Source organism: Ailuropoda melanoleuca, chromosome 13 (genome assembly GCF_002007445.2).
Source record: "Ailuropoda melanoleuca isolate Jingjing chromosome 13, ASM200744v2, whole genome shotgun sequence".
Taxonomy (NCBI): domain Eukaryota; kingdom Metazoa; phylum Chordata; class Mammalia; order Carnivora; family Ursidae; genus Ailuropoda; species Ailuropoda melanoleuca.
This window is the reverse complement of record NC_048230.1, coordinates 10,695,354-10,720,217: the sequence shown is the minus strand read 5'-3', so window position 1 is coordinate 10,720,217 and position 24,864 is coordinate 10,695,354. Positions and strand designations below refer to the sequence as shown.

At 39.5% G+C, this 24,864-nt stretch overlaps 1 protein-coding gene across 1 annotated transcript in view; it reads left to right on the top strand.

The window, feature by feature from the left end:
* AATF (apoptosis antagonizing transcription factor) overlaps positions 1 to 24,864 on the top strand; it is a 98,397-nt gene that overhangs the window by 26,204 nt on the left and 47,329 nt on the right. Inside the window, exons 5-8 of the mRNA XM_011231911.3 lie at positions 7,984 to 8,098; positions 10,080 to 10,281; positions 11,014 to 11,178; positions 12,443 to 12,526. Coding sequence (XP_011230213.1) covers positions 7,984 to 8,098; positions 10,080 to 10,281; positions 11,014 to 11,178; positions 12,443 to 12,526 — 566 coding nt within the window. The remainder of the gene's footprint in view (positions 1 to 7,983; positions 8,099 to 10,079; positions 10,282 to 11,013; positions 11,179 to 12,442; positions 12,527 to 24,864) is intronic.

The following is a 24,864-nucleotide window of genomic DNA, read 5'->3' as shown; positions in this document are numbered from 1 at the left end:
TTGCTTTCCAGATTGTTTTGATACGTGACCATTTAAGGAAACATTGATGTAGAAAATGAATAATATGTAGTTCTTTTTAAAGCTTGTAGTAGTGTTTAATTTTCTTTTCAGTATGACAGCAGTATGATAGTACCCACCTCCAAGGGTTATTGAGAGGGTTTAAATGAGTTGTGTAATACGTAGAAAGTGCCTAGACTAGGGCCTGCCCCTTTGTGGGTTCTTCGTGATGTTAACTGTTAATAATGATAGTACAGTCTTTTCTTAGACTGTAGCTCTATGGCCACAGTATTTGTTTCCCCCTTCTTAAAAGGGTTATGTAAATGAATACCAGTACTATACTTGCCGTTACGCCTTTGAAGACTTCAAATGGACATAGAAGAACATGCCAAGAAAATTATTAGTCTGCCATTTTTATTCAGTTATTCAGCAACCTGCCATTTGCCAACACCAGGCATACCAAGGCGAATTGTTCACAATCCCCATCTCAAGGACCTCGTAGTAAGTTGTGGAGATCGGTAAACCACTTCTGAGGCGTAAATATTTAAATGTTTTCACATGAAAGCAACCTCCCAAAGTGTTTTCATTTTGGGTTGGCAAATCAATAAGGCTTAGTCTTACTAATATTAAAAGAAACACGAAAACAATCTTATTTTCTGAGCCTCATTTTATCCATCTAAGTGGTGATGATTACTATGTCTTCATGTGAATGCATTGTAATGTTTGTAAGTTCTTCGATCTGGTAAGATGGTTTTGAGACTCTTAGGAGTAGCCTGTAAAAAGTTAAGTTTGATGACTTTGCTTTTGTTGACAAAAGTCCGTTTGTCGAGGATACATACTTGCTGAAGTTAGTGAATATGTAGTTCACGTTTGGTTGGCTTGTCAGCGTTTACATTGGGAAATGAGAGTGTAATTAGATGTTCTGCCATGTGGCTGAGGAGGCCTCATTGCTCTGGAACGAACATGTGTTTGTAGAGTACTTTTTAGGGCCCAGGTGATGTATTGGATGCCAAAGTGACAGGATGGGGTCTGTGCTCTCAAGTAGCTTACAACATAGCGAAATCAGACTCAGCACAATATGACAAGTGCTGTAGCAGTGATGTGAATGATGCTGAGAAAGGAGTGATCGATTCTGCCTGGGAATCCCCATTTTTCCAGCCCGTACAATAGAGAGAATTGGGGCATTTAAGTTAGGAGTAGTTTCATTGTCTAAGAGGCTGTTTGTTTAAAGGCTTTTTCATAAGAAAGGATCGTGCTGTTTTATATGAAACAGAGAGGATAATTTGAGTTGGATTGTGGTTCTAATTTTATTTTGAGTAGGTTTTCTGACTTCAAAGTTTACTTTAAATTTTAGTAATATTTTAAATTATAAAGGTAATATATGCTTATAAAATATTTAGCTGTTCAAAAGTATATCAAGTAAAAATGAAAGTATCTCTTCTCTGCCTGGGTAACTCTCATTAGACAGTTTAAACAATTACTTGTATAAGCTTGGATTTTAAGCACCCTGTATTCTGAACATTTATTCTTTCTGTTCAAAGGGGAAAAATAACATTTCCCTTTTTAGGGAAGTACCGCGGAGCAGTGGAGGTTGTCTGGGGCCTATGTAGTGGATTTCGGGAAGTACATTGATCAGTTAGATTGCTGTGTCCTATAGGGCTTTTTAAGGATTTATTGACACACTTCATCAAGGTATTTGAGGGAGTATTCAGGGAAACCTAAGAAGTTCTGCAGTTCTTTTCCCTTCCTTATAAATTCATGCCTGGTCAGAAATTACAGCTTGAGTGGGATGTCCCTCCACAGAACTCAAATGCACACTATCTATCATGTTACTTAGTGTGGTGGCAGTAATGTAAAATGTTACGGATTTTTTTTTTATTTTTTCTTTTTGCTTCTTTCTGTGAGGGGGCTCACCCAACATATTTTATCATATGTCTCTTCATCTCTCCCTATTTCAACTTCCACTTATTCCCCCAATTCCCCACATCATTCTCTTAAGAGAAAAAAATAAGTTTTGTCCACCGAGTCCTCTTTCTTACTTGATTTAATATGTTTTAGGTTGAATGTTTCTCACAAAAACACTTTGCATTCAGAATTAGCCTATCAAACCATTTCCTCCATGGACTCCTCCATAGACTGCACACTTTCCACTGTGGGGCCCCCTGAGGTATGGAAACCCAAGGCTGCTTTTGGCTTTAGCCATCATGATTTTAGAATATCAGTCCCCATGCTCTGCTTTGAAAAGTTATCCTGGTGGTGGTTTTGTACCATTAAAAAAATTCTGCTTTCGGTCCGCAGAACCAACCAAGCAACACACGGAGACAGAACTCCTTATCCTGTTCCAGTTAAAACCACAGTCCTCATAGTAACACATGCACTTATCCAGATCTGGGAATACATACGTGCACACACCTGTATATATGTATACATACGTGGAAATACACGAAGTCTAGGTGGACACACATTGGGGATGATAGCAACTCATCCGTATGGTTGGTGTTCAGGAATTTGCAACCTGCAGTACTCTTTCTTACTGGCAACGCCATTCTGCTTGGGGAATATAGAACAAGCCCAAACAGTAATACTGACAGAATTCGGAATTATGATACAGTGGAGCCTTCACGTAATTCTTTGTTGAAGAAGTTAGGGCCTAAATGTTAAGGCTTATTGTTATTCTGAGTTGATAATCTCTGCCTTGCTTTAATAATTTTTCCTCATGCCTGGGTAGCCCGCGAGTTGCACAATAATCACTCACACAGCTTTGTAATCAATGCCCAAAGTAATAGGATTCCTCTGGCCACCGGCAATTAATAAATTTGTGTCTTTTTTAAAACACTAGCAAGTCGGGCCTGAAATACGACTGACTGGCTCTCCTCATTTGCATATTTATTGCAGTGGAAAAATTCTTACCAGATGATTGATGCTGAGCCTGCCTCTTGAATTCCAAGCAGCACATTATTATGAAATGAAAAATGCCGGCCATACAGTTGATTAAAGTTGAAGACAGTGGAATCGGTGTTTTTTAAGATTGTGGGAGAATTAAAGGCATATTTTAATAGATGTTGACAAGAAGTGAACTAACAAAAGCAAAGCAAAGGATTTGCTTGAAAAGATTTAATCAAACGTCTTTCTTGGGGGATTAATTGCCGGGGATGACTAGTGCAAGTGGCAGGCTTGTGTGGATTTGAATGAAAAGTATTGTTCTCAGGCCAATATATCATGTGTCATTTTGACCTATAGTTTAGCTCTGGTTCTAGAGTTACTTTTGAAGGGGAAAAAAATGCTCTTGTAATCTATACATTCTAGTTCATTGTACTTATCTGGCATAATAGGAATGTGGGAATTTATGTATACTTGTACATAAATTATTGTATGTTTTCAGGTTTATTTTAAAAATAACTGTAGAGATATTTAAAAACTGATAAGGTAAGCTTTATTTTAGTTATGAATTCACTCTCTGCATTCCCCCTCCAATCCCCTTGCCAGAAGTTGTACTTATTGGTTTATAATCTAATTAATGAACTGTGCCTATGTCCAAACTTATTCTCTGCCTCCAGTTTTGTTTATGTTGAACAGCCAAGATGAATCAGGGAGAAAAATAAAGCTGTTAGGTGAAAATGGTTTTTAGATTGGTGACATTTTATATATAGAATGCTTGCATATGGGTAGCGTATAAATGAATACTTAATACAGGAATCGATGAATACTAGCCCAGTCCTAGCACTGTCGATCAGTACAAGCAGAACTTGAGATTTTCACCACGTGAAAGATGATGATTTTTTTTGATAGTGATATACTTTCCATATCCACAGCATTTAAAAATTTATGACATGCCTTAATATATAAAAAACGTGTTTATTATTTTCCACCTAAATTCTGTGAGATACACAGGCGAAGGGTTATCTACGTTTTACAGATGAGAAAATTGCGACTCAAAGATTAAATTGGTCTGCTCAGTATAAAATGACTAGTCAGTAATAGTGTCAGTTAGAATACAGGGCTCCTGACCCTTAGTAAAGCGCCCTTTCCATTGATTCTGTACTTGGAAAATTATTCTTAAAGCTGGTGCCCAGATGCTCAGGTTGTATCTTGATAATATGGTGAGGCACATGTCCTTCTTAATCTGCTCTTAAGGGAAAGGCCTCTGGAAATGGACCATGTAGGACAAAATAAACATATATATCCTTGACAGTCTCCATTTGTTTTGTGGCCACGTGCCAAGGGGGAGAGAGAAGAAAGTGTATGCCTCTCTGCTGCTTTTTTCACTTGTAACTCTGACAGTAATTAGGAGAAAAAGAAACGGTGAATTAGAAACTGCTGGTTCCATTCTCTTCATTTTTTATAGGGTTGAACAAATAGAATTCGGTCCTATATGAATGATAAAAAGAAGGTTGGTTGCGGTTTTGTTTTGTGTTTTGGCTGGGAAGAATCCACTGTTGGATTTGAGTCTCCAGGAGAGTCTTTCCTCGCTCTTGTCAGCTGTGGCTTTGAGGAGGCCTGCCGTATCCAGCAAAGGATTGTCTGGCCTCTTCAGATATTACATAAAACCTTAGTGGAAGGAAATGTGGCCCTAATATTGCAAAGAAATGAGAATCGGGTTCTTTCTTCTCTATCTCTTTAGAGGAAGCTGTCCATGTGTTGGTCACTGGTGACTTTACTTTGATGAACCTTTTTTTTACTTTTTCTTTATTTCTTCTTCTTCTTCTTCTTCTTCTTTTTTTTTTTTTTTTTTTTTTTTGGGTGTGTGTGTGTGTGGTTAGAAGCACAGAATTGCAGATTTCATCTCTGGTAGGTCTCTTGACACTTTGATGCATGGTGGTGCTATCCCTGAATGGAGCTTAAATACTTCAGGGCTACTTTCTGACTGGGTGAAGGGGTGTATAAAATGAGAACATATGAGAGAGTATTAACAGAAAGGCACACTTTGATTTACTGATATTGGCTCTCTGCTTTCTTGTTGGATTGATATGCTGTCTAATATATCTGCAATGGATTTTTTTAAACTGACTTGAACAAAATAAAAAGGCTTGTATAGCTACTTGAAAGTGGCCCTTAAAAGTAGCAGTCTTTTCGTTGGATGTTTTCACAGTTCTTGGTTATGCTACATGTGAGAGTCACGTTATGGCTTGCTTGCTGGGGGCAAGCAGCTATGAACATTACAGACTGCTCTGCAGCTCACCCCCCGCTTGGTTCCTGATTTCCTATTTTACATCATGGATGCATGGCACCTACAGGAAGTAAGGGGCAGGCACCTGCTTTTCTTGTTCTTTTTTTTTCTTTTAAGATTTTATTTATTTATTTGACAGAGAACACAATCAGGGAGGGAGGCAGAGGGAGAAGCAGACTCCCTGCTGAGCAAGGAGCCCAGCGCCAGGCTTGATCCCAGGACCTTGGGATCATGACCTGAGCCGAAGGCAGACGCTTAACCAACTAAGCCACCCAGGCGCCCCTTTTAAATTTTTCATTGTGGCAAAAAACACATAACCTAAAATTTACCTAACATAAAATTTATCCTAACCATTTTTTTCATTTTCCAAATCTATTTTTTTTAAAAGACTTTATTTATTAATTTGACAGAGATAGAGACAGCCAGCGAGAGAGGGAACACAAGCAGTGGGAGTGGGAGAGGAAGAAGCAGGCTCATAGCGGAGGAGCCTGATGCGGGGCTCGATCCCATAACGCCGGGTCCACGCCCTGAGCCGAAGGCAGACGCTTAATCGCGGTGCCACCCAGGCGCCCCTCCAAATCTATTTTTAATTTTCATTCCTGTATAGTTAACATACAGTGTTATATTAGTTTCAGGTGTACAATATGGGGATTCAAAAATTTATTCTAACCGTTTCTAAGTGTACAGTTCAATAGTGTTAAGTGTATTCACGTTGTGTTACCAATCTACAGAACTTTCCGTCTTGTAGGACTAGAGCTCTATACCTATTAAACAAGTCTCCATTCCCCTCTCCCCCAAGCCCTGGTAACCCCCATCCTACTTTCTGTCTCTATGAATTTGACAACTCTGGGTACCTCCTATAAGTGGAATGATACAGTTCCTATCTTTATGGCTAGCTTATTGCACTCAGCATAATGTCCCCAAGGTTCATCCATGTGTTGTAGCCCATGTCAGAATTTCTTTTTAAAGGCTGAATAATATTCCATTGTGTTTTTTTTTTCCTGTTCTTTTTGACTAGGCTCAAGATTGAAGGGTAATAGATGATTTTTTTCTGTACAGAGATGAACTGGGATGGTAGAATTATTTATTATGCCCTGCTTTGGGAACACTTAAAGTGTTTTTTTTTCAATTGTGTTAAAATATACATGACATAAAATTTACCAGCTTAACTATTTATAGGTATATAGTTCAGTATCATTAAGTACATTCACATGGCTATCCCAACATCCCCACCGTCCATCTCCAGAACTTTTTCGTCATCTCAGTCTGAAACTCTGTATCCGTTGAACAGGAATAGATGTCCATTCCGCTGTCCTCTGCACCCCCGACCACCACCGTTCTGCTTTCTGCTTCTGTAAATTTGACTGTTCTAGGTCCCTCGTGTAAGTGAAATCACACAGTATTTGTGCTTTTGCGACTGGCTTATTTCACTTAGCATAAGATTTTCAAGGTTAGGTCTTGGGAATTTTGAAAACTACTTTGCAAATGCAAAATTGGTTTGTGTTTTCACTTTGGAAAACATGGGCTCTGTTTCTTAAGATATAACCTTTTCTAGAGAAGGCACTAAAAACTGTGGTTAATGCTAACTGAAGTTTGTGTGGGCTGAAGTCCATATGGAATATAAAGTAACAATGAATGTAGGGATTGCTAAATGAAAGTAGGGGTGCTTGTGAGAAGGTTATAGTTATTTAAGGGAAAGAGGGAAGGCGTGAGAGAAGCATGGCCAGAGATGATTCGACAGCCATTACCGATAATAAGAATGGAAAGTCACACGATTTAGCAGTGGATTAAATACATAGAATAAGGGCACCAGAATGTCAGTGATCGCCTATGAAAACACATTAAACAGAGAAATCAGACAAGGGAGAAATATTAGGTAGGAAGAACAAAGTTCTGGTTCTGACGTGGTGTATTTGGAGGAGTAATGAGCAACCACGCGGAGATTTTCTTGCAGGTGCTGGAAATGTGGACGCTCGATAATAGGAGAGACGCCTGAGTGCTACCAACGCAGAAACAGTGATTATCAGTGTCTAGTTAGCGCCTTTAGCAGGATTAGGCTGATAAAGAAGGTAAGAGTTTAGTTCTCAAAGGGCCAGTTTTTATCCTGAACGTTCTTAGCCGTAGCCTGTATACTTAATCCTGACCAGCTTTATTACATACGCATTCTGTCGGCTATGTGGAGAACCAGGTAGGAACATGTTCTTGATATGCAAAATTTTAATATACAGTTCAGTACTGCAAATAGTAAGTCATTAACTTGGGTTTTCGTACATAAACAAGAACTTTTCATAGGAATATGTGAGGGGAGATTGTATGTATGAGGTGGCAGTTCAGACCAGAGGCAAATGAGATCTGAGAGAGGGCAGTGGTGGTGGCGGCAGTAGGGATCCCAGGACAAAGTTGTGCTCTTTAGAAGAGGAGGAATGGCTTAAGAAGTTGATTGATAGAGGGATAATCCAGGAGGTCGATGGGTTACCTGTAGAAACTAACACCATAGGAAAAACGATTGGTTATGATGACAGGCAGGGAAGGAGTTTGTCAATCTTGCTAAATTTAAGAACTCACAATTTATTGCAGACCCTTTCCTACACACCTTACGTATGTTTACCTCACTTGTTCCTCACAACAAGCCTGTGAAGTAGGCACTGGAATTATTTCCTTTCAGGAATTCTGTGTTTCGGAAAGTTCTTAGTCCCCGGCTGCCCTTTGCCTGCCCCCCACCCTGGCCAGAACTGCTCGGGAGTCTTGAATTATAGGCATTGCCTACTTTGGAGAATTGTAGATAATTGATTGTTCCTTTTCTGTGCTTTCTTTTCCAGGTCACAAAGCCCTTAAAGCATTGTTGAGGTCATTGGCAGACCTTCAGGAAGAGTTACTTTTCCAGTACCCAGACACTAGATATTTAGTGGACGGGACAAAGCCCAAAGCGGAGAGGTAAGGAAGGAATGGAGCTATGGGGTTGCTTATTTTAATCTGAGTAGTTTCCCATCATTTTTAAAAAAGAAAGCCAAATCTTCTGTAGGCAGATATCACTTACTGTTAGTAAAACAGAAGGACCTTCTTACATTTAACTGGTGGCCAGGATGGCACACGAATTGGCAATTAGGTTTTCCATTTTTATATTTACTTGTACCTGCTTTTCTTTGTGGGCTTCCGCAAGAGGCTTGCCTTTTCTTCGGACCTATTGAAATTAGGGGTGAAGGGCGCCTGGGTGGTGCAGACAGTGGAGTGTACGACTCCTGGTTTCAACTCGGCTGTGGTCTCAGAGTGGTGAGATGTAGCCCCGTGTCAGGTTTCGCACTCATAGTGGAGTTGGCTTGAGACTCTCTCTTCTCCTCCCTTTGCCCCTCCCCAGCGCAAATAAATAAATAAATATTTTTTTAAAAAATTAGGAGCTGAGAGAATGTTTTTGATTTTAATTCTTTTTTTTTAAGGTTTTATTTGAGAGAGAGCGGGCGAGCACATGAGTGGGAGGGGTCAGAGGAAGAGGGAGAAGCTGACTCCCCACTGAGCAGGCAGCCAGATGTGGAGCTCGATCATGACCTGGGCTGAAAGCAGATGCTTAACCAACTGAGCCACCCAGGCGCCCCTTAATTTTAGTTCTTTTTCTCTCTCTCCTTCTCTTTTTTTTGAAGATTTTATTTGTTAATAGGGGGAGGGGAGAGAGAAAGCACAAGCAGGCTAAGTGGCCGGTAGAGGGAGAAGTAGGCTCCCTGCTGAGCAAGGAGCCTGATGCGGGACCCTGAGATCATGACCTGAGCTGAAGGCAGGCACTTAACCGACTGAGCCACCCAGGCGTCCCTTAATTTTAATTCTTAATTAATGTTTATGAAGCACTTTGTGCCAATACCATGGAATTGCTGGTCACAGCCATCTCCTTATCAGTGAGGGGAAGAAGCAGTTATTTTGAAGGGTGGAAGATGTTCAGATAAGATTGGAATAAACCTGTTTACTTTTTCTGAAGTTCTCAACATTTGATGATTTCCACAGCCCTTGACCACCACGCATTGTTTGAACCTGCTGTATATGGTACCTGCTTGCTTTTTTTCCTTTGGGCTTGTCCTTTGCTCCATTCTTTTTTTTTTTTTTAAAGATTTTATTTATTTATTCGACAGGGATAGAGACAGCCAGGGAGAGAGGGAACACAAGCAGGGGGAGTGGGAGAGGAAGAAGCAGGCTCATAGAGGAAGAGCCTGATGTGGGGCTCGATCCCACAATGCCGGGATCATGCCCTGAGCTGAAGGCAGACGCTTAACCGCTGTGCCACCCAGGCGCCCCTGCTCCATTCTTTTTCACTGAATTAGTTGGAGGGACAACAAGCGAGCTCACATTTATTGAGCACCCACAGCGTGTTGGGGTCGGTAGTCCAGTGAGTTAAGCGGCTTGATAGAGGCTGTGTTACTCTCTCTCAGCAGTTGCCTGTTGCAGTGTAGTTGCCCACTGTTCGAGTTTTCTTCACATTCAACTCTCTTCCTTTGATTCAACTAATATTGTTCAGCTTTCCTGAACAATTGGTTACAGGGAGACACATTTCCCTATTGATCTGGGGATTAAGGTCATAAAAGTATGATTATGTGTTAAATTTTTAAAGACTGTCTTGTAACAGTATAGGCCTGGTTCATACACATTTCTAATAATGTTTTTACAACCTCATTTATTTTTACGGTTTGCTTACCTTTCAAAAAAATATTTCGAAGCCAGTAGGTTTTATATTTATTTGAAAAGTTACTTGAGTTTTTGATTGACCTCACGAATATTTTTTCCAAACAAAACACGCCACCTTCACATCTGTGGTGTTTTTTAAAATGTAGACAGAATAGGGAAGGCCTAAATACTCTGGACTTCATGTGAACCTAGCTTTTGACTTGGGTAATATTTGTTTACATTGAACTTAATGTTCTTACTGGTTTTTTAGGGAGGAGGAGATTTCCAGTGAAGATGAAGAGCTAGTAGAAGAGAAGAGGAAGCAGAGAAGGCCTCCATCAAAGAGGAAGCTGGAGCTAGAGGACTATCCCAGCTTCATGGCGAAGCGATTTGCCGACTTTACGGTCTACAGAAACCGTACACTTCAGAAGTGGCATGATAAAACCAAGCTGGCTTCTGGAAAATTGGGGAAGGCAAGTTTGTGTGTGTGTGTGTGTGTGTACGTGTGTAACAGAGTTTGTGGCAAGCTGAAGCAGTTTTAAGAAATTGGAACTACAGCTCATTGTTATGGATAATGTCATGACGTAATAGTAATCAGTCATTTCTACAGAAAAATTTAGTGAACTCCTACCATTCAGACCTGGGATTTTAATTTTATTAGAAAGAATATTTTGGGGACACCTGGGTGGGTGGCTCAGTCAGTTAAACCTCTGACTCTTGATGTCAGCTCATGTCCTGATCTCAGGGTCAAGAGATCCAGCCCCACATCAGGCTCCATACTCAGTGAGGAGGCTGCTTGGGATTCTCTCTTTCCCTCTGCCCCTGCCCCTGCTCGAGCGCTCTCACGCACACTCTCTCTCAAATAAATAAATAAATGACATCTTTTAAAAAAAAGAATATTTTGTTGTAGAAATTGTGGCCTTGTAAGTGTTCAAATATTTGGGAATACAAAATACTGAAAGAAATGGATTTTTCAACAGTTATGAAAGGTGTGGAAGTTAATCTCTGGGTATACGACCTGCCTTAGACTAATTTTTTTTTCCTGAGAACAATTACAGCCATTCACAAACTCAGTCTGTAACACCAAGTCCCTCTGAAAGGAGGATTGTCTTTTTCTCTGCTGACACAGAAAGATAGAGAAACCAATGTAGCTGCCTTCAGCACAGACTTTCTGCATTATCTGACACTGGTTAATGTTGTTGCAGGGTTTTGGTGCCTTTGAACGCTCAATCTTGACTCAGATCGATCATATTCTGATGGACAAAGAAAGATTACTTCGAAGGACACAGACCAAGCGCTCCATCTACCGAGTTCTTGGCAAACCGGAACCGGCAGAGCAGCCTCTCCCGGAGAGTTTGCCAGGACAGCCGGTAAGAGCTCTGTGATGCTGGGCGATTACAGGGAGCAGTTTCTGTGAGGCTAATTAGCTGAAGAATCTGGTCACTTGCTTGTAGGTGTTGCTCTTGGTATAAGAAGGCAGTGAAAGAAAGGGAAAAAAGCACTACTTTACTAGATTGTAAATTTATTAGAAACAGAGTTTATGGGACGAGAAAGTTCTTTTAAAATGGAGCTATTATTAACTTGTGTGCAGTCTTCTCTTATTTTTGAGTTTGACATGAGTCTGGTAACGGAAGCATTCATCATCCAATTTTTAAAAATTTAATTTTAAAGCTACTTCTCTAGAAATGTAGTACTGAAGGAAGTGTGTACTTTAGGCTTTATGTCTGACATTTAGATACTATAGAAAAGGATCCAGTATTGGAACAAATTCTTTTGTTTAAAGGGAACTTTTATTTATAGAAATATATACTTTATAATTTTTTTCAATGTTCAGAAGAATTTAAAATGAAAAGTAAAATTCTGCTTCTCGGATTGAACCAGTGTTCATAAAACATGGTTCTATTTTTTTTAACGAAATGGGATGGATATATGTGTTTATACATACATAAAATGTTATATACTTCATATAAAATCTTAACAGTTTTTTAAATTTAATTTTTCCTAGGCACTTTTCCAAATCATTACATAGAGATTTATCTCATTTTTCCTAATATTAGGCTGTGGGTTATTCCATTGTGTGGACGTGTACTATACTATAATTTATTCAAACAGTGGCTATTTATGTTGTATCTAGCTTTAGAAACAGTGCTATAGGAAAACATTCATGAGAATTTATAATACGTGTATTTGTGTGAACATATGGATAGATTTCTCAAAGTGGAAATGTCAAATTAAAGAGAATACACATTTTTTAAATCCTGATAGATGTTACTGATTGCCTCCAAAAAGGTTGCATTAATTTCCATTTCCACCAGTTCTGTTTTCTGGTACTGAGTGTTGGCCAGTTTTAGAGCTGAAAAATGGTGTGTTCTCATTTTAGTTCTCATGTATTTAATTTGAATGAGGTTAAACATATTTTATATGATTATTGATGATTTGTGGTTCTTTTCCTGTCAAGTGCCTAATTAATGTCTTTGTCCACTTTTTTATTGGAATGTTTTTGTTCTTTAATTTTAACAGCTCTTTATACCTTAAGGAAAGCTGCTTTGACTGTTAATACACATTATTTGTAGTAGCTACATTACTTTGATAACCCCTTTGAATTCACTCCTTCCTTTTTTCTCCTTGATATAGGAGATCCTTCCTCAAGCCCCTGCCAATGCCCACCTGAAGGACTTGGATGGTGAAATCTTTGATGATGATGACTTTTACCACCAGGTGTGATTTTTACACTCTTTTCTTTTGTTACACATCAGGTTTTAGCATTTTTTTTTTTTTAAGATTTTATTTATTTGGCAGAGAGAGAGAGTGAGGAAGGGAACACAAGCTGGGGGAGTGGGAGCAGGAGAAGCAGGCTTCCCGCTGAGCCCGATGTGGGGCTTAATCCCAGGGTCCTGGGATCATGACCTGAACTGAAGCAGATGCTTAACAACTGAGCCACCCAGGCGCCCCCAGTTTTAGCATTTTAAAACTGCTCATAGAATTCTCTGACCAAAAGGTGGCTTACTTTGGAAAGAGGATAGAGTCAGGGAGTTGGAACTGCTATCTTTAGAATTGACTTACTGTGTAGTTCCGAGTCTTTTGATGGTGTGGTTTTTTTTTTTTTTTTTTGTAAAGAGTTTATGTGTTTAAAATAGTCTGTACATCCTGTGTGGGGTTCAGATTCACAACCTGGAGGTCTAGGGTCTCATGCTCCGCCAGATGAGCTAGCCAGGCACTCCTGTTGTTCTGCTTCTGTGTTGTGTTTTTCCTTTTGAAATGAAAACGGCTACAACTACTTTGTTAGTTGCTGCAGAGTGTAAGTAACTGTAAAACAGCTGCACCTTCTTTGAGTGAAGTGGTTTATTCTTTCTCAACCATTTTTGCTAATGTTAATAGAGGTCTTTTTGTTAGTTATTTGGTTTCTTGTCCTGTTGCTGTTAGATTGGGATATGGAGCTAAAGGGCTGGGCTCCCAGAGTCCTTGAATTGCACTTCTGGTTCTATTGGCTATTAAGTATCTTGTCTTTGGGGTGTGTGTGTGTGTGTGTGTGTGTGTGCTTGCGTGTGTGCAAGTGCACGTGTCTGTTCAAATCAGTAAGTATGTATTGAGATTGTCTGCTACTATTGATTATAATAATAGTGTAGTGTTTTGAAGACAGAATTGGTAGGAGTTGAAATAAGGCCCAGTTCTTGATATTTCTTCCCAAATGTCCCCCAGTTCTTTCCCTGACATTATTATCTGCTGGTATGCTGCTCTTTTTAATGATGCTAGTGACTGTAAAGGTAGACTAAACATTTGGGCTGTTTTAAAGAACTAAAATAATTTCCTGTAATCCTGGGTCTCCTGATAAGTCATACTTAATGAAATGTGCTCTAGGATGTACCCTGTCTAGCTCTGGAGAATCAAGGATGCTGTTCAGCAGTGATACACCAGCTTTTGTTGAGCCATTACTTACCGAGATATTCTTTTCTTCTCTGCTGAATTTTTAGTGTGTTAACTTTTGTGTTAAATTTACAACTGCTGGGGCGCCTGGGTGGCGCAGTCGTTAAGCGTCTGCCTTCGGCTCAGGGCGTGATCCCGGCGTTGTGGGATCTAGCCCCACGTCAGGCTCCTCTGCTGTGAGCCTGCTTCTTCCTCTCCCACTCCCCCTGCTTGTGTTCCCTCTCTCGCTGGCTGTCTCTGTCTCTGTCAAAAAAATAAAATAAAATCTTTAAAAAGAAAAAAAAAAATTTACAACTGCTTGTTGAAGGTTTAGCCATGATGACTGTGTTATGTATTTGGAATATGAAGGAAGGAATGTGGGGAAAATTACACTACAAGGCCAGTAGAACAGGTGATTCTGTATAGGGGATAGCTCTGAGTCTTTGCCCTAAGAAGAGAAATAATAATCTTTCTATTCACTCTGCAATGTTTGGTGAAATTATTGCCCTAAGTGAGCCTTAAAAGTAATGATGAGAGGGTATGGGAAAGAGGATTGGTGTGTCCTCAGGTGTTCCTAGTCAGAGGTCCTGATTCTTTTTTCCTTTTCTTCTCTTATTATATCCATTTGTCAGAAGAGTAGGGAGCTCTCTTTTGTTCTAGGGTGTCTAAGGAAGTACCTGATATGGGATATTAATGCTGTATAGTTGTGTGAGATCATGGGAGACAATCAGAAATGCTCCAGTCTTCATTAATTGAAGTGTGTATTGTTCGATGGAAAGTGCATCATAAATTAAATAGGCTTAATAAAATAAACCGAAATTACTGAGGAGAAGTTGCTCCCACCGGCAGTCCTTAGTCTGAACGATTTTTAAAAATTTTTTTTAAATCTTTTTTTTGCCTGCAGGTCTGTTTAAAAAAAAAATAGCATTACTTGATTGGCCCTTCATCCCAATTAATAATTTTACCTTCGATAAATTCTGATTTCAGAGTTATGACTAGTCACATCTTAGCTTTTCCCCTTGCTGGTTAATTGGGGTGCTGGGGTTAATCTAAATTAAAACTTAAACTAATAGAGGTCAGCAAGGCAGCTGAAACACCTGAGTGAAACAAATGGGGCTGCCAGGCGCAACTTTATCTTGGCTGTTTCCCAAGAGGGAAGTGGCAGCAAATTGGAGTTGTTTCAGCCTTCTGTAAAGGTGAATGATGGGTGACACTTGTTAATGTATAGCATCTCCGGAAGCATTCCAGATTGCTTTGCCGCTGTACCAACTGCTGCCGTCCGTGCACAGTCAGTAGGAACTGGACCAGTTGCCAACATCTGGCAGCACAGCAAGGAATGGGTGCAAGTCTCGAAACCCCGCCGATTCTAAATATGGTGCTTAGAACTGTGCGGGCTTTAATCACTTGCCATTCTTTGGCAGTGGGCTCCGACAGCTTATCCTAGCCTCGTACATCACATCCCGACATCTGCGGAGCCGCGAGGCAGCTGCACATTCATTTTCTTTTCTTGCCTTTTCTCTTCGCCTCCTATTCCTCTTCTTCCTCCCACTCCCCCCACCCCCCTGCCTCCCTTCAGTTTTCCTCTCCCTCCTCAATATACTTCTTGGGAGAGATGATCTGTAAAGATTACTGCTTCATTGTGTGCAAGTAATTGTGGTGATGCCAGGCCCTTGACAGACACAGCGCAGCACCTGTTCTGCTGACCTGGTTAATTTCTTCTGTTGAGTGGGATTTGCCCGAGATTGGAGCTGAAGCCAATTCAATGATAAGGCTAAAGAAAATGGCTGTATGTTTTCTGTCACCTCCCAATTAAATTGGCTTCATAAAGTGCTTTCCTTTATTTGTCAGGGTAGTAAGCCTGAGCTAAGTGTTGCATTCAGAAGTGGTACAATGTATTACAATGGGCCTGTGAGTTTTCATTTGTGTTTTTTTTATGTGGTCATATGGAAGAGCTGGGTGGTGAATATAATACACTCGCCTTTTCTTCTTTTTTTTAAACCATACTTGAAGCCAGACTCTTTGGGTCCATGTTTTGTAAGGAAGAGATTATAGCCACATTGAATTTTAATGTTTCATTGTAAGGGTTTAAAGGCTTACTTGGTTAATTCAGGCTGTGTAAATGCCCTCCCTACTGAGGATAATGTTCAGGGTCAGAATACCCAACATACACACACATTCCCCCCCCCCCCTTGGTTTCATAATGGGCCTTAAATTACTACAACTTTGAAGATATATCTGTGTTATTTAATAAAGGTACATATGTATAGGTATGTACATGCGTATGTATATACATATACATAGAGAGAGGGGCACTGAGGGGTATCAGATATCATAAGTAATCATATCATACTTCCTGGAAGCCATGTAGTAAATGGCAACATGAGTACTTGATCTCAGGACTTTTTAGGCCAAGTCCTGTTCTTTCCGTTCCTTTATTTCTTAAATATTTCATTCTTGAGCCATAAAAAAACTTCACTACAGTATTACACCTTTCAGTTTGTAAATAAGCTTCATTTTCTTAGAACCAAAGAAATATTATTTGTGTTAGGAAGTCATTCTTTTCTCTTAGAAGGCGAATGATAAATTGAACTCCTGCTACTTAACAATTCTAATGAAAAAATTAGCTTTATAGTTGTGCTGCTGGTTTGTTTGGAAACTGGAATTGCTGAAAGCTTGAAGTATACCCAGTGGGAAGATTTTATGAGAGAAACTGTTCACCTGCTGCAGGCATTTCTGAGTTTCCCTCTCAAGTGGAATTAGTTTGCATTTGGCCTATTTCTTGTCAAAGCTCATCCCTAAAGACAATTCCACAAAACAGGAAGGTTGTAAATGACCACAAAGGATGAGCCTTTGAGAAATGTTTTCAGTATCTGTTTTTTATTTTCACTATCCTGTTTACTGAGTTCTATGAGATGTGTTGTCTGTATCACCATGTAAGGTTTTTCTTTTGTTTTGACTTGCTTTTTTTAAACCATCAGTTGATCTTTGCTTGATAAGCCTGCATTCTTAAAGATTTGAGGAAGAACTAACATTTACTGAACACTAGTTATGTGCCAGCTCCTTGGCTTAGTAGATCGGTACTTGACATACATCTTTATTTAATCCCCACAAGATCTCCAGGTTGAGATATGACTGCACTTAGCAGTGAGCAATATAAAGTGACTGCTTTTATTCTTTTCATATCCCAGACCTCAAACTAGTTTCTTGTCACTTCATGAGGTGTTTTGTTCTGAAAGGACTAATTGAGCTTAGATATTGACAAACCGATACCTGGATTTCTAAGGGTTCATTAGGGTTTTGTATGTTGCTTCTAGCTCTGTTGAGTTTTGATCTGGTTTGTCCTCACTTTGAATTTAACCAGGAGTGTCTAGAGAAAGGGATAATAGGTTTTGCTCTTTCGATGACCACTTTGATGGGTTAAATTTCTCCTTTCACATGCTATCAGGGCATGTCTATAACTGACCTTGCCACATGCTGGACTTAGACATTTGATAATGCCATAAACAAGTAATTACTAATTTGGCGAACTATTAAAAGTCGATAATGTTAAGAAATAGGGAAGAAGCAAGCTTTCTGACAAGATGGTTTACCTTAATTAAATTGGTGAGTGATTAATATGGACAGTTGATGTGGTGGCTTTAATTGCATACGTTTAGATCTTAGTGTGAGCAGGATGTCTCAAGCCATTCCTGTGGTTAATGGCAATACTGTATTCTAAACTGTTGGCATAGATCTTTCCAGCGGTTCAGTTGATGGTTAATGATATATTTTAAAGTTTGATTTGAACCTGCTCCTTTTAATTAGTTGTAAAAAAAACAGATACCTTCTGGTTCAGAGCAGTATTTAATTTTTAGTTTTACTTTTAAATGTTACTGTTATTTGAGATGTGGGTTGTGTTTCTTAAAAATTTTATAAAACTTATTACACATAGACCTGTATGATGGTTTTAGAGAGGATATATATATATGAAATACATATACTTGAAAATTGAAATTATGGCAGAAATAAAGCAGAGGATCAGGTTTCTTGAGGCATAGTATAGATTTAAAAAAACAACAAAACCACCTGGGGCACCTGGGTGTCTTAGTTGATTGAGTGTTCGATTCTTTTTTTTTTTTTTTTTTTTTTTAAAGATTTTTTTTTATTTATTTATTCATTCGACAGATAGAGACAGCCAGCGAGAGAGGGAACACAAGCAGGGGGAGCGGGAGAGGAAGAAGCAGGCTCCCAGCGGAGGAGCCTGATGTGGGGCTCGAACCCATAACGCCGGGATCACGCCCTGAGCCGAAGGCAGACGCTTAACTGCTGTGCCACCCAGGCGCGCCCCGAGTGTTCGATTCTTGATTTTGGCTCAAGTCATGATCTCAGGGTCAAGTGTCGGGTTTTGCGCTGGGGCAGGGAGTCCGCTTGGGATTCTCCCCTTCCCTCTGCCCCTCCCCCCATGCATTCTGTGTCTCTCTCTCTCTGCCCCCCTTCAAATAAATAAATAAAACTTAAAAAAACAAAACAAAAACAACTCAAACCAAATACCAATGTCCAATTAAACTTCAATTTTAATAATTACAAGATTATTTTGTGTACCACGTGTAAGCATTTTATTTGAGATATATTCTAGCTTCTGTGCTGCCATCGTTATCTGTCAATGTTTAGACCCAAATTCAGCATCAGTATTGGCGTTTGATTGCTAGCGTGGGCTTGCTATTGTGGAGGCTGTGTGCGATAGGAGACCCAAAGCCACATTTTAAATGCAAGGTCCAGAAATTTCATCCAACAGTGGTGTCGAGGGAAAGTACACGTGGCTGGTCCTCATTTCGTTTAGTTTCCTTGCTTTAAAAAACATCAGAGCATGACTTCAGTATTACTACCTCGTTTAACAAAGGTAACACCTCGGAACAAAGCCTGGAACAGTACATTTTATGGAGCCAGCTAGGAAAGAGATAAGAATTGGCTTAGAACTGTTGAAGAAACTTTTTCAAACACAAGTGGTACCTTGGGAGTTTACTAGGCAAATATGTGGCCAAAATTGCCTTTTCTATACTAATAAGCGCAATGTCAGCCAGCTGAGTATAAATCAAACATAGGACTCCAGCAGTATTTTAGTGGCCCCAAGTGAAGAATTGGGTACTTCTCAGGAAATGGGGAACACTATCTGTTCCCTAAAGTAAATATGATGTCTTCTTATTAAATCATACTCGATGTATAGCTCCTTTAAAGTAAATTGTAGGGAAAATGATTTGGCATAGAAAAGGGAAGTTAATAAGCATCTTTAAAAATTTTTGTGTATTGTGGATCTAGAATAGAACATAATTGCTTTAAAGTTAGATAGCATCTTTGAAGAACATCAAGGCCAAACTGTTTTTTTACACAAACTGGAGCCTAAAGCAAGTACATGACTAGTATAGGATCACCCTACTTAGTGAGTTAGGACATTGAAATCCAAGAATTCTTGCTCCCGGTTTGATTTTCTTTCCAGTATATTAAGCTGCCCTTTGATCTAACATGTTTGAAAATCCATTTGAAAATTTCCTTTTCAGAACATATCTGTTTAGGAAATTGGAGGTCCAGTGAGTGTGTCTGTTTGCACTCTGACGATTCATATGTATCACTTTTATGCAATTATGAACTTCATTCAATTAACATTTATTATACCAGATGCTAGGTTTATAAAGACTAAGAAGACAGAATCTCTGCCCAAGGAATTTGTGTCATCCAACAGGAGTGAGATTCTCTCTTAATTTGTATAGTCCCGTAGCTTCTCCTTCATTAAAGTTCGTGTGGAGAAAGTAAATAGTGAAAGAGAGTAATCAGGTCCTTGATACAAAAACATACATGTAGTTCTCTGTTGTCTGCCTCAAGCACTGATTTGCGTACCAGTTTTCCCCCAACATATACCTGATCTGCTTCCTAAAGTCATTTTCTATAACTTCTAAAAGACCCCAAGAGGGGTGCTTGGGTGGCTCAGTCAGTTGAGCATCTCACTCTTGGTTTTGGCTTAGGTCATGATCTCGGTGTCCTGGGATGGAGCCCTTCATGGGGCTCTGCACTCAGCAGGGAGTCTGCTTGTCTCCCCCTCTTTCTGTCCCTTCCCTAACTTGTGTGTGCAGGCGCACATGCATGCGTGCGCCCTCTCTCTCAAATAAAGCTTCAAAAAATAAAATAAAATACGCTAAGAGATGCTGTTGGATATAAACTCTGGATAGTATAAAATCCCTCTTTTCCAAGGATGTAGTAATTGTTACAAGCTGGATTGAGATGCCGGCATCCACTGAAACTTATTTCAGGTTTGGAGGGTATTGGTATTGGAGGGTTCATTTAGCTGTGGCCTACTTTTGTATATTTCTTTTTTTTTTTTTAAAGATTTTATTTATTTATTTGACAGAGATAGAGACAGCCAGCGAGAGAGGGAACACAAGCAGGGGGAGGGGGAGAGGGGCTCGATCCCAGGACCCCGGGATCACGCCCTGAGCCGAAGGCAGACGCTCAACTGCTGTGCCACCCAGGCGCCCCAACTTTTGTATATTTCTGAAGTTTTCTGTAATATAAAGTTAAGGAGAAAAAAAGCCTTCAGATTTCTTTCTTCCTTGCATCATTTGTTCAATAAATATTTGTATACATGCTATGTCTTTTTGAGTAACTGCTATTTTAGGCTGTGCTGTGCTGTTGAATGCAGTAGGTGCTAGCCACATGTAACTATTTAAATTTAAATTTATTAAAACAGATTTAAGTTAAAAATTCAGTTCCTCATTCATAATGGCCACATTTCAAGTGCTACATGGCCACATGTGCTATTGGCTATACTACTGGACAGTGCAAAGACAGAACTTTCCCTCGTCATAGAAAGTTCTCTTGGAGCTCTGTTAGGGGCTGCAACAAAGCAAAGTTCTGTCGTTGTGAGCCTCCATTCTAGCTTAGAGCTAGGATGAAAGGGAAATGTACTGTGACTGTACGGTAGAAAATTCTAAAACCGGGTATGAGTGAAGGGAATACTAGGGTAGGGATGGGATGGTTACTGTTCTTACGTAGGAGTTTCAGGGGATAAGGCTGTATTTGAGCAGAGACCCAAGGGAAATAAATAACAGCCATGCAGGTATCTGGAGGAAGTTGGGCACAAAAGGCAAGTGCAGAGGCTCTGAGGCACAGTGGAGGCTAACATGTTCTAGGAAATTCAAGGAGGCCAGTGTCACTGGGGTGTGGAGTAGGCAAGAAAGAGTGCTGGGAGAGGAGGAAAGAGAGGTTAATGGAGGGCCAGGTACTGTAGGACTGTGTAAGCTACTATAGCACTTTGGCTTTTATTGTGACTGAGATGGGAAACCACTAAAGGGTTTTGATCAGAGGAGTTGCATGATTGGACTAATATTTTAAAAGAATCTCTCTTTCTGGCTCGTGTTGAGAAAAAACTGTAGGCGGTAAGGTGGCAAGCAGGAAACCAGTTAAGAGTCTAGTGTGATAATTAGGCAAGAGATGGTAGTAGCTGGGATTGGGTGGTTTTGTAGGAGTGCTAAGTGGTTGGATTCTGAATTTATGTTCAAAATGAACTGATAGGATTTGCTGTTGGATTTCATATGGGGTGTGGAAAGAGAGGAGTCCAGGATGACTTTAAGGTTTTTGGCCTGAGCATTTGGAAGGATGAAATTGCCATTTACTGAGATGGGGAAAACAATGAGAGAAGCTAATTTGGAGGAGAAATCTGGAACTTAGTTTTGGTTTTATTAAGCTCTTCTTTTTCCCTCTGTGGACCCATTTTGGCTTTAATTATTTTGATCATCAGTTATATTAAGTTTACCTTTAAAACATTCATATGGAGTTGTTGACGAGGTAATTATATCTATAATTTTGGAGTTCATGGGAAGGTCTGGGCTTGAAGGTATAAATTTGATAGCCATCAGCATATAGATTGTATTTAATACTATGAGACTGAACAAGATTACCTAGAGAATGAAACGAGAGGAAAAAAAAAAGAATTGATTCAAACCCTGAGTCCTGGGACATTGAAACATTTAGAGGTTGGGCAGATGAAGGGTAACCAGCAAAGGTGATTGAGAAGGAGCAACTGTTAAGCTAAGAGAGTGAAGGAAGAGTGATTTCCCAGGTTCCATATAAAAGTATTTCAAGAAGGAGGAAATACAGTGTCATCCTGATACCCAAACCAGACAAAAGCAGCACAAGGAAAGAAAATTACAGACCAATACCTCTTACGAATATAGATGTAAGAGTCTACAGAGTACTAGCAGACTCAATCCAGCAACACATAAAAAAGATTATGTAGCATAACCAAGTGGGATTTAGCCCAGGAACACAAGGTTGGTTTAACATAAAAAAAAAAAAATCAATTAATGTAATACACCATATCAATAGAATAAGGACAAAAAACCATATGATCACCTCAATAGATGCAGAAAAAGAACATTTAGCCCTTCCATGATAAAAACATACAGCTAACAAAAACAAAAATAACAACACCGCCACCACATACCGCAAACTGGGATAGAAGGAACTTTTTTACTTGATAAAGAGCATCTGTGAAAACCCACTTTCACCTACTCAATGGTGGAAGACTGAATGCTTTCGTCTAAGTTTAGGAACACAACAAATATGTCTGTTCTTGCCACTAACACTCAACATTGTACTAGAGGTCCTAGACAGAACAGTCAGGCATGAAAAAGAAATAAAGGCGTCCAAATTGGAGGGGAAGAAGTAAAACTATCTCTTATGTGCAGATGGCATGATCTATATATATTTCATATATAGAAAATCCCAAAGAAGCCACCAAAAAACTATCAGCTAATAAACAAATTCAGCAAAATTGCAGGATACAAGATATACACAAAAAAATCAATTGTGTTTCTGTGCACCAGCTGTGAGTAATCTGAAAAGGAAAACTATTCCATTTATAATAGTATCCAAAAGAATAAAATACCTGGGAATAAATTTAACCAAGGAGGTGAAAGATTTGTACACTGAAAACTATAAACATTGTTGAAAGAAATTTTATAAGACCTGAATAAATGGAAAGTCATCCCATGTTCATGGAGTAGAGGAGTTAATGTTCTTGAGGTGGCAGTACTCCCTAGACTAATCTTCAGATTCAATACAATCCCTATCAAAATCCCAGCTGCCTCTTTGTAGAAATTGATAAACTGATCCTAAAATTCGTATGGAAATACAAGGGACCCAGAATAGCCAAAACCATCTTGAAAAAGAAGAACAGAATTGGAAGACTCATACTTCCTAATTTCAAACCTTACTACAAATCTATAATAATCAAGATGTTTTAGTACCAGCATAAAGTTAGGTATATAGATCAATGGATTATAATCGAGAATCCAGGAAATAAACCTTTACATTTATGGTAAATTGGCATTCAACAAGGGTGCCAAGACTATGCAATGGGGAATGAACTGTCCTTTCAACAAATAGTGCTGGGACAAATGGATATCCACATGCAAAAGAATGAACTTGGTGCCCTCCCTCACACCTACACAAAAAATAATTCAAAATGGATCAAGTACCTAAATGTAAAAGCTAAAAGTATAAAACGTTTAGAAGAAGGCATAGGGTTAAATCTTCATGAGCTTTGATTAGGAAATGCGTTCTTAGATAGGACTTTAAAGGCACAAGTGACAAAAGAAAAAAATGGGTGAATTGGACTTCAATGAAAAAAAAAACTTTGGTGCTGCAAAAGGTACCTTCAGGAAAGTGAAAAGACCCACAGAGAGAGAGGGAGAAGCAGACTCCCTGCTGAACAGGGAGCCCAATGCGAGGCTCGATCCCAGGACCCTGAGATCATGACATGAGCCAAAGGCAGATGCTTAACTGACTGAGCCACCCAGGCACCCCTCCAAAGTAAATATTTGAATGACCAGTAAAAAGGTGCTCAACATCATTAGTTTTTAGGGAAATGCAAGTCAAAAGCACAATGAATGCCACCTTACACTACTAAGATGGCTATAATCAAAAAGATGATATAGCAAGTATTAGCAAGGATATGGAAAATTTGGAACCCTTACACATTGCTGGTGGGACTATAAATTGGTGCAGCCTCTGTGGAAAACAGTTTGTCAGTTCCTCAAAACATTAAGCTTAGAGTTACCATATAACCTGGCAGTTTCACTGTTAAATATATATCCAAGAGAAGTGAAAGTGTATGCCCACACTAAGATTCATATATGCATGTTCGCAGCTTTATTCATAATAGCCACAAAGAAAACAGTCCAGATGTCCCTTAACCGATAAATGGATAAACAAATGCGGTGTATCCATGCAATAGAGTATTATTCAGCTATAAAAAGGAAAGAAGTACTGATAATTGCTACAACATGAATAAGCCTTGAAAATATTATGCTAAGTGAAAGATGCCAGTCACAAAAGACTGCATATTGTATGATTCTATATATATGAGATATCCAGAAAAGACACATCTGTATAGAGAGAAAGTGGAATAATGGTTGCCTAGGGTTGGGGGGTTCATAGGAGGGAAATAGGAAGTGACAAGTCTTGGGTAATGGGCTTCTTTTAGGAGTGATGAAAATATTCTAAAATCGATGATGGTGACGATTGCACGACTCTGTGAATGTACAAACCATTGAATCGTACAGCTTAAATTAGTTAATTGTACGGTTTGTGAATTATATCTGAATAAAACTTTTTTTTAACTCCCAACCCTGAGATCAGGAGTCAGACACTTCACTGAGTGAGCCACCCAGGTACCCCAAAACTTTTTTTTTAAAAGAAGAGAGTGACTTATGTCAGTTGCTGCAGATCAAGTGAGATACAGACTGAGAATTGACCATTGGTGGTGGCAAGTGGGAGTCATGGTGACCTTGACAAGAACTCTTTTGGTAGAATGATGGAGTGGGTTCAAGAAAGAATGAAAGGCCGGAGACGCTGCATATAGACAGCTGTCCAGGGGGTTTGCTGTAACGAGAATAGAGAACTAGAGCAGCTGGAAGGGGAAGTGGAGGTTTGGGAGAGTGTTTTGTTTTGTTTTGTTTTGTTTTAAGATAGGAGATGTACTTTGTATGCTGATGGAAATGATTCAGTGAGGGAAATGGATGTTTCAGAAGAGAGGCGAGAATTGCTGGGGAGTATTCAGGTCGAGAGGGGTTGGTCTGATGGACCATTCATCCATTCATATTAGAGGGAAGGCAGAGTAT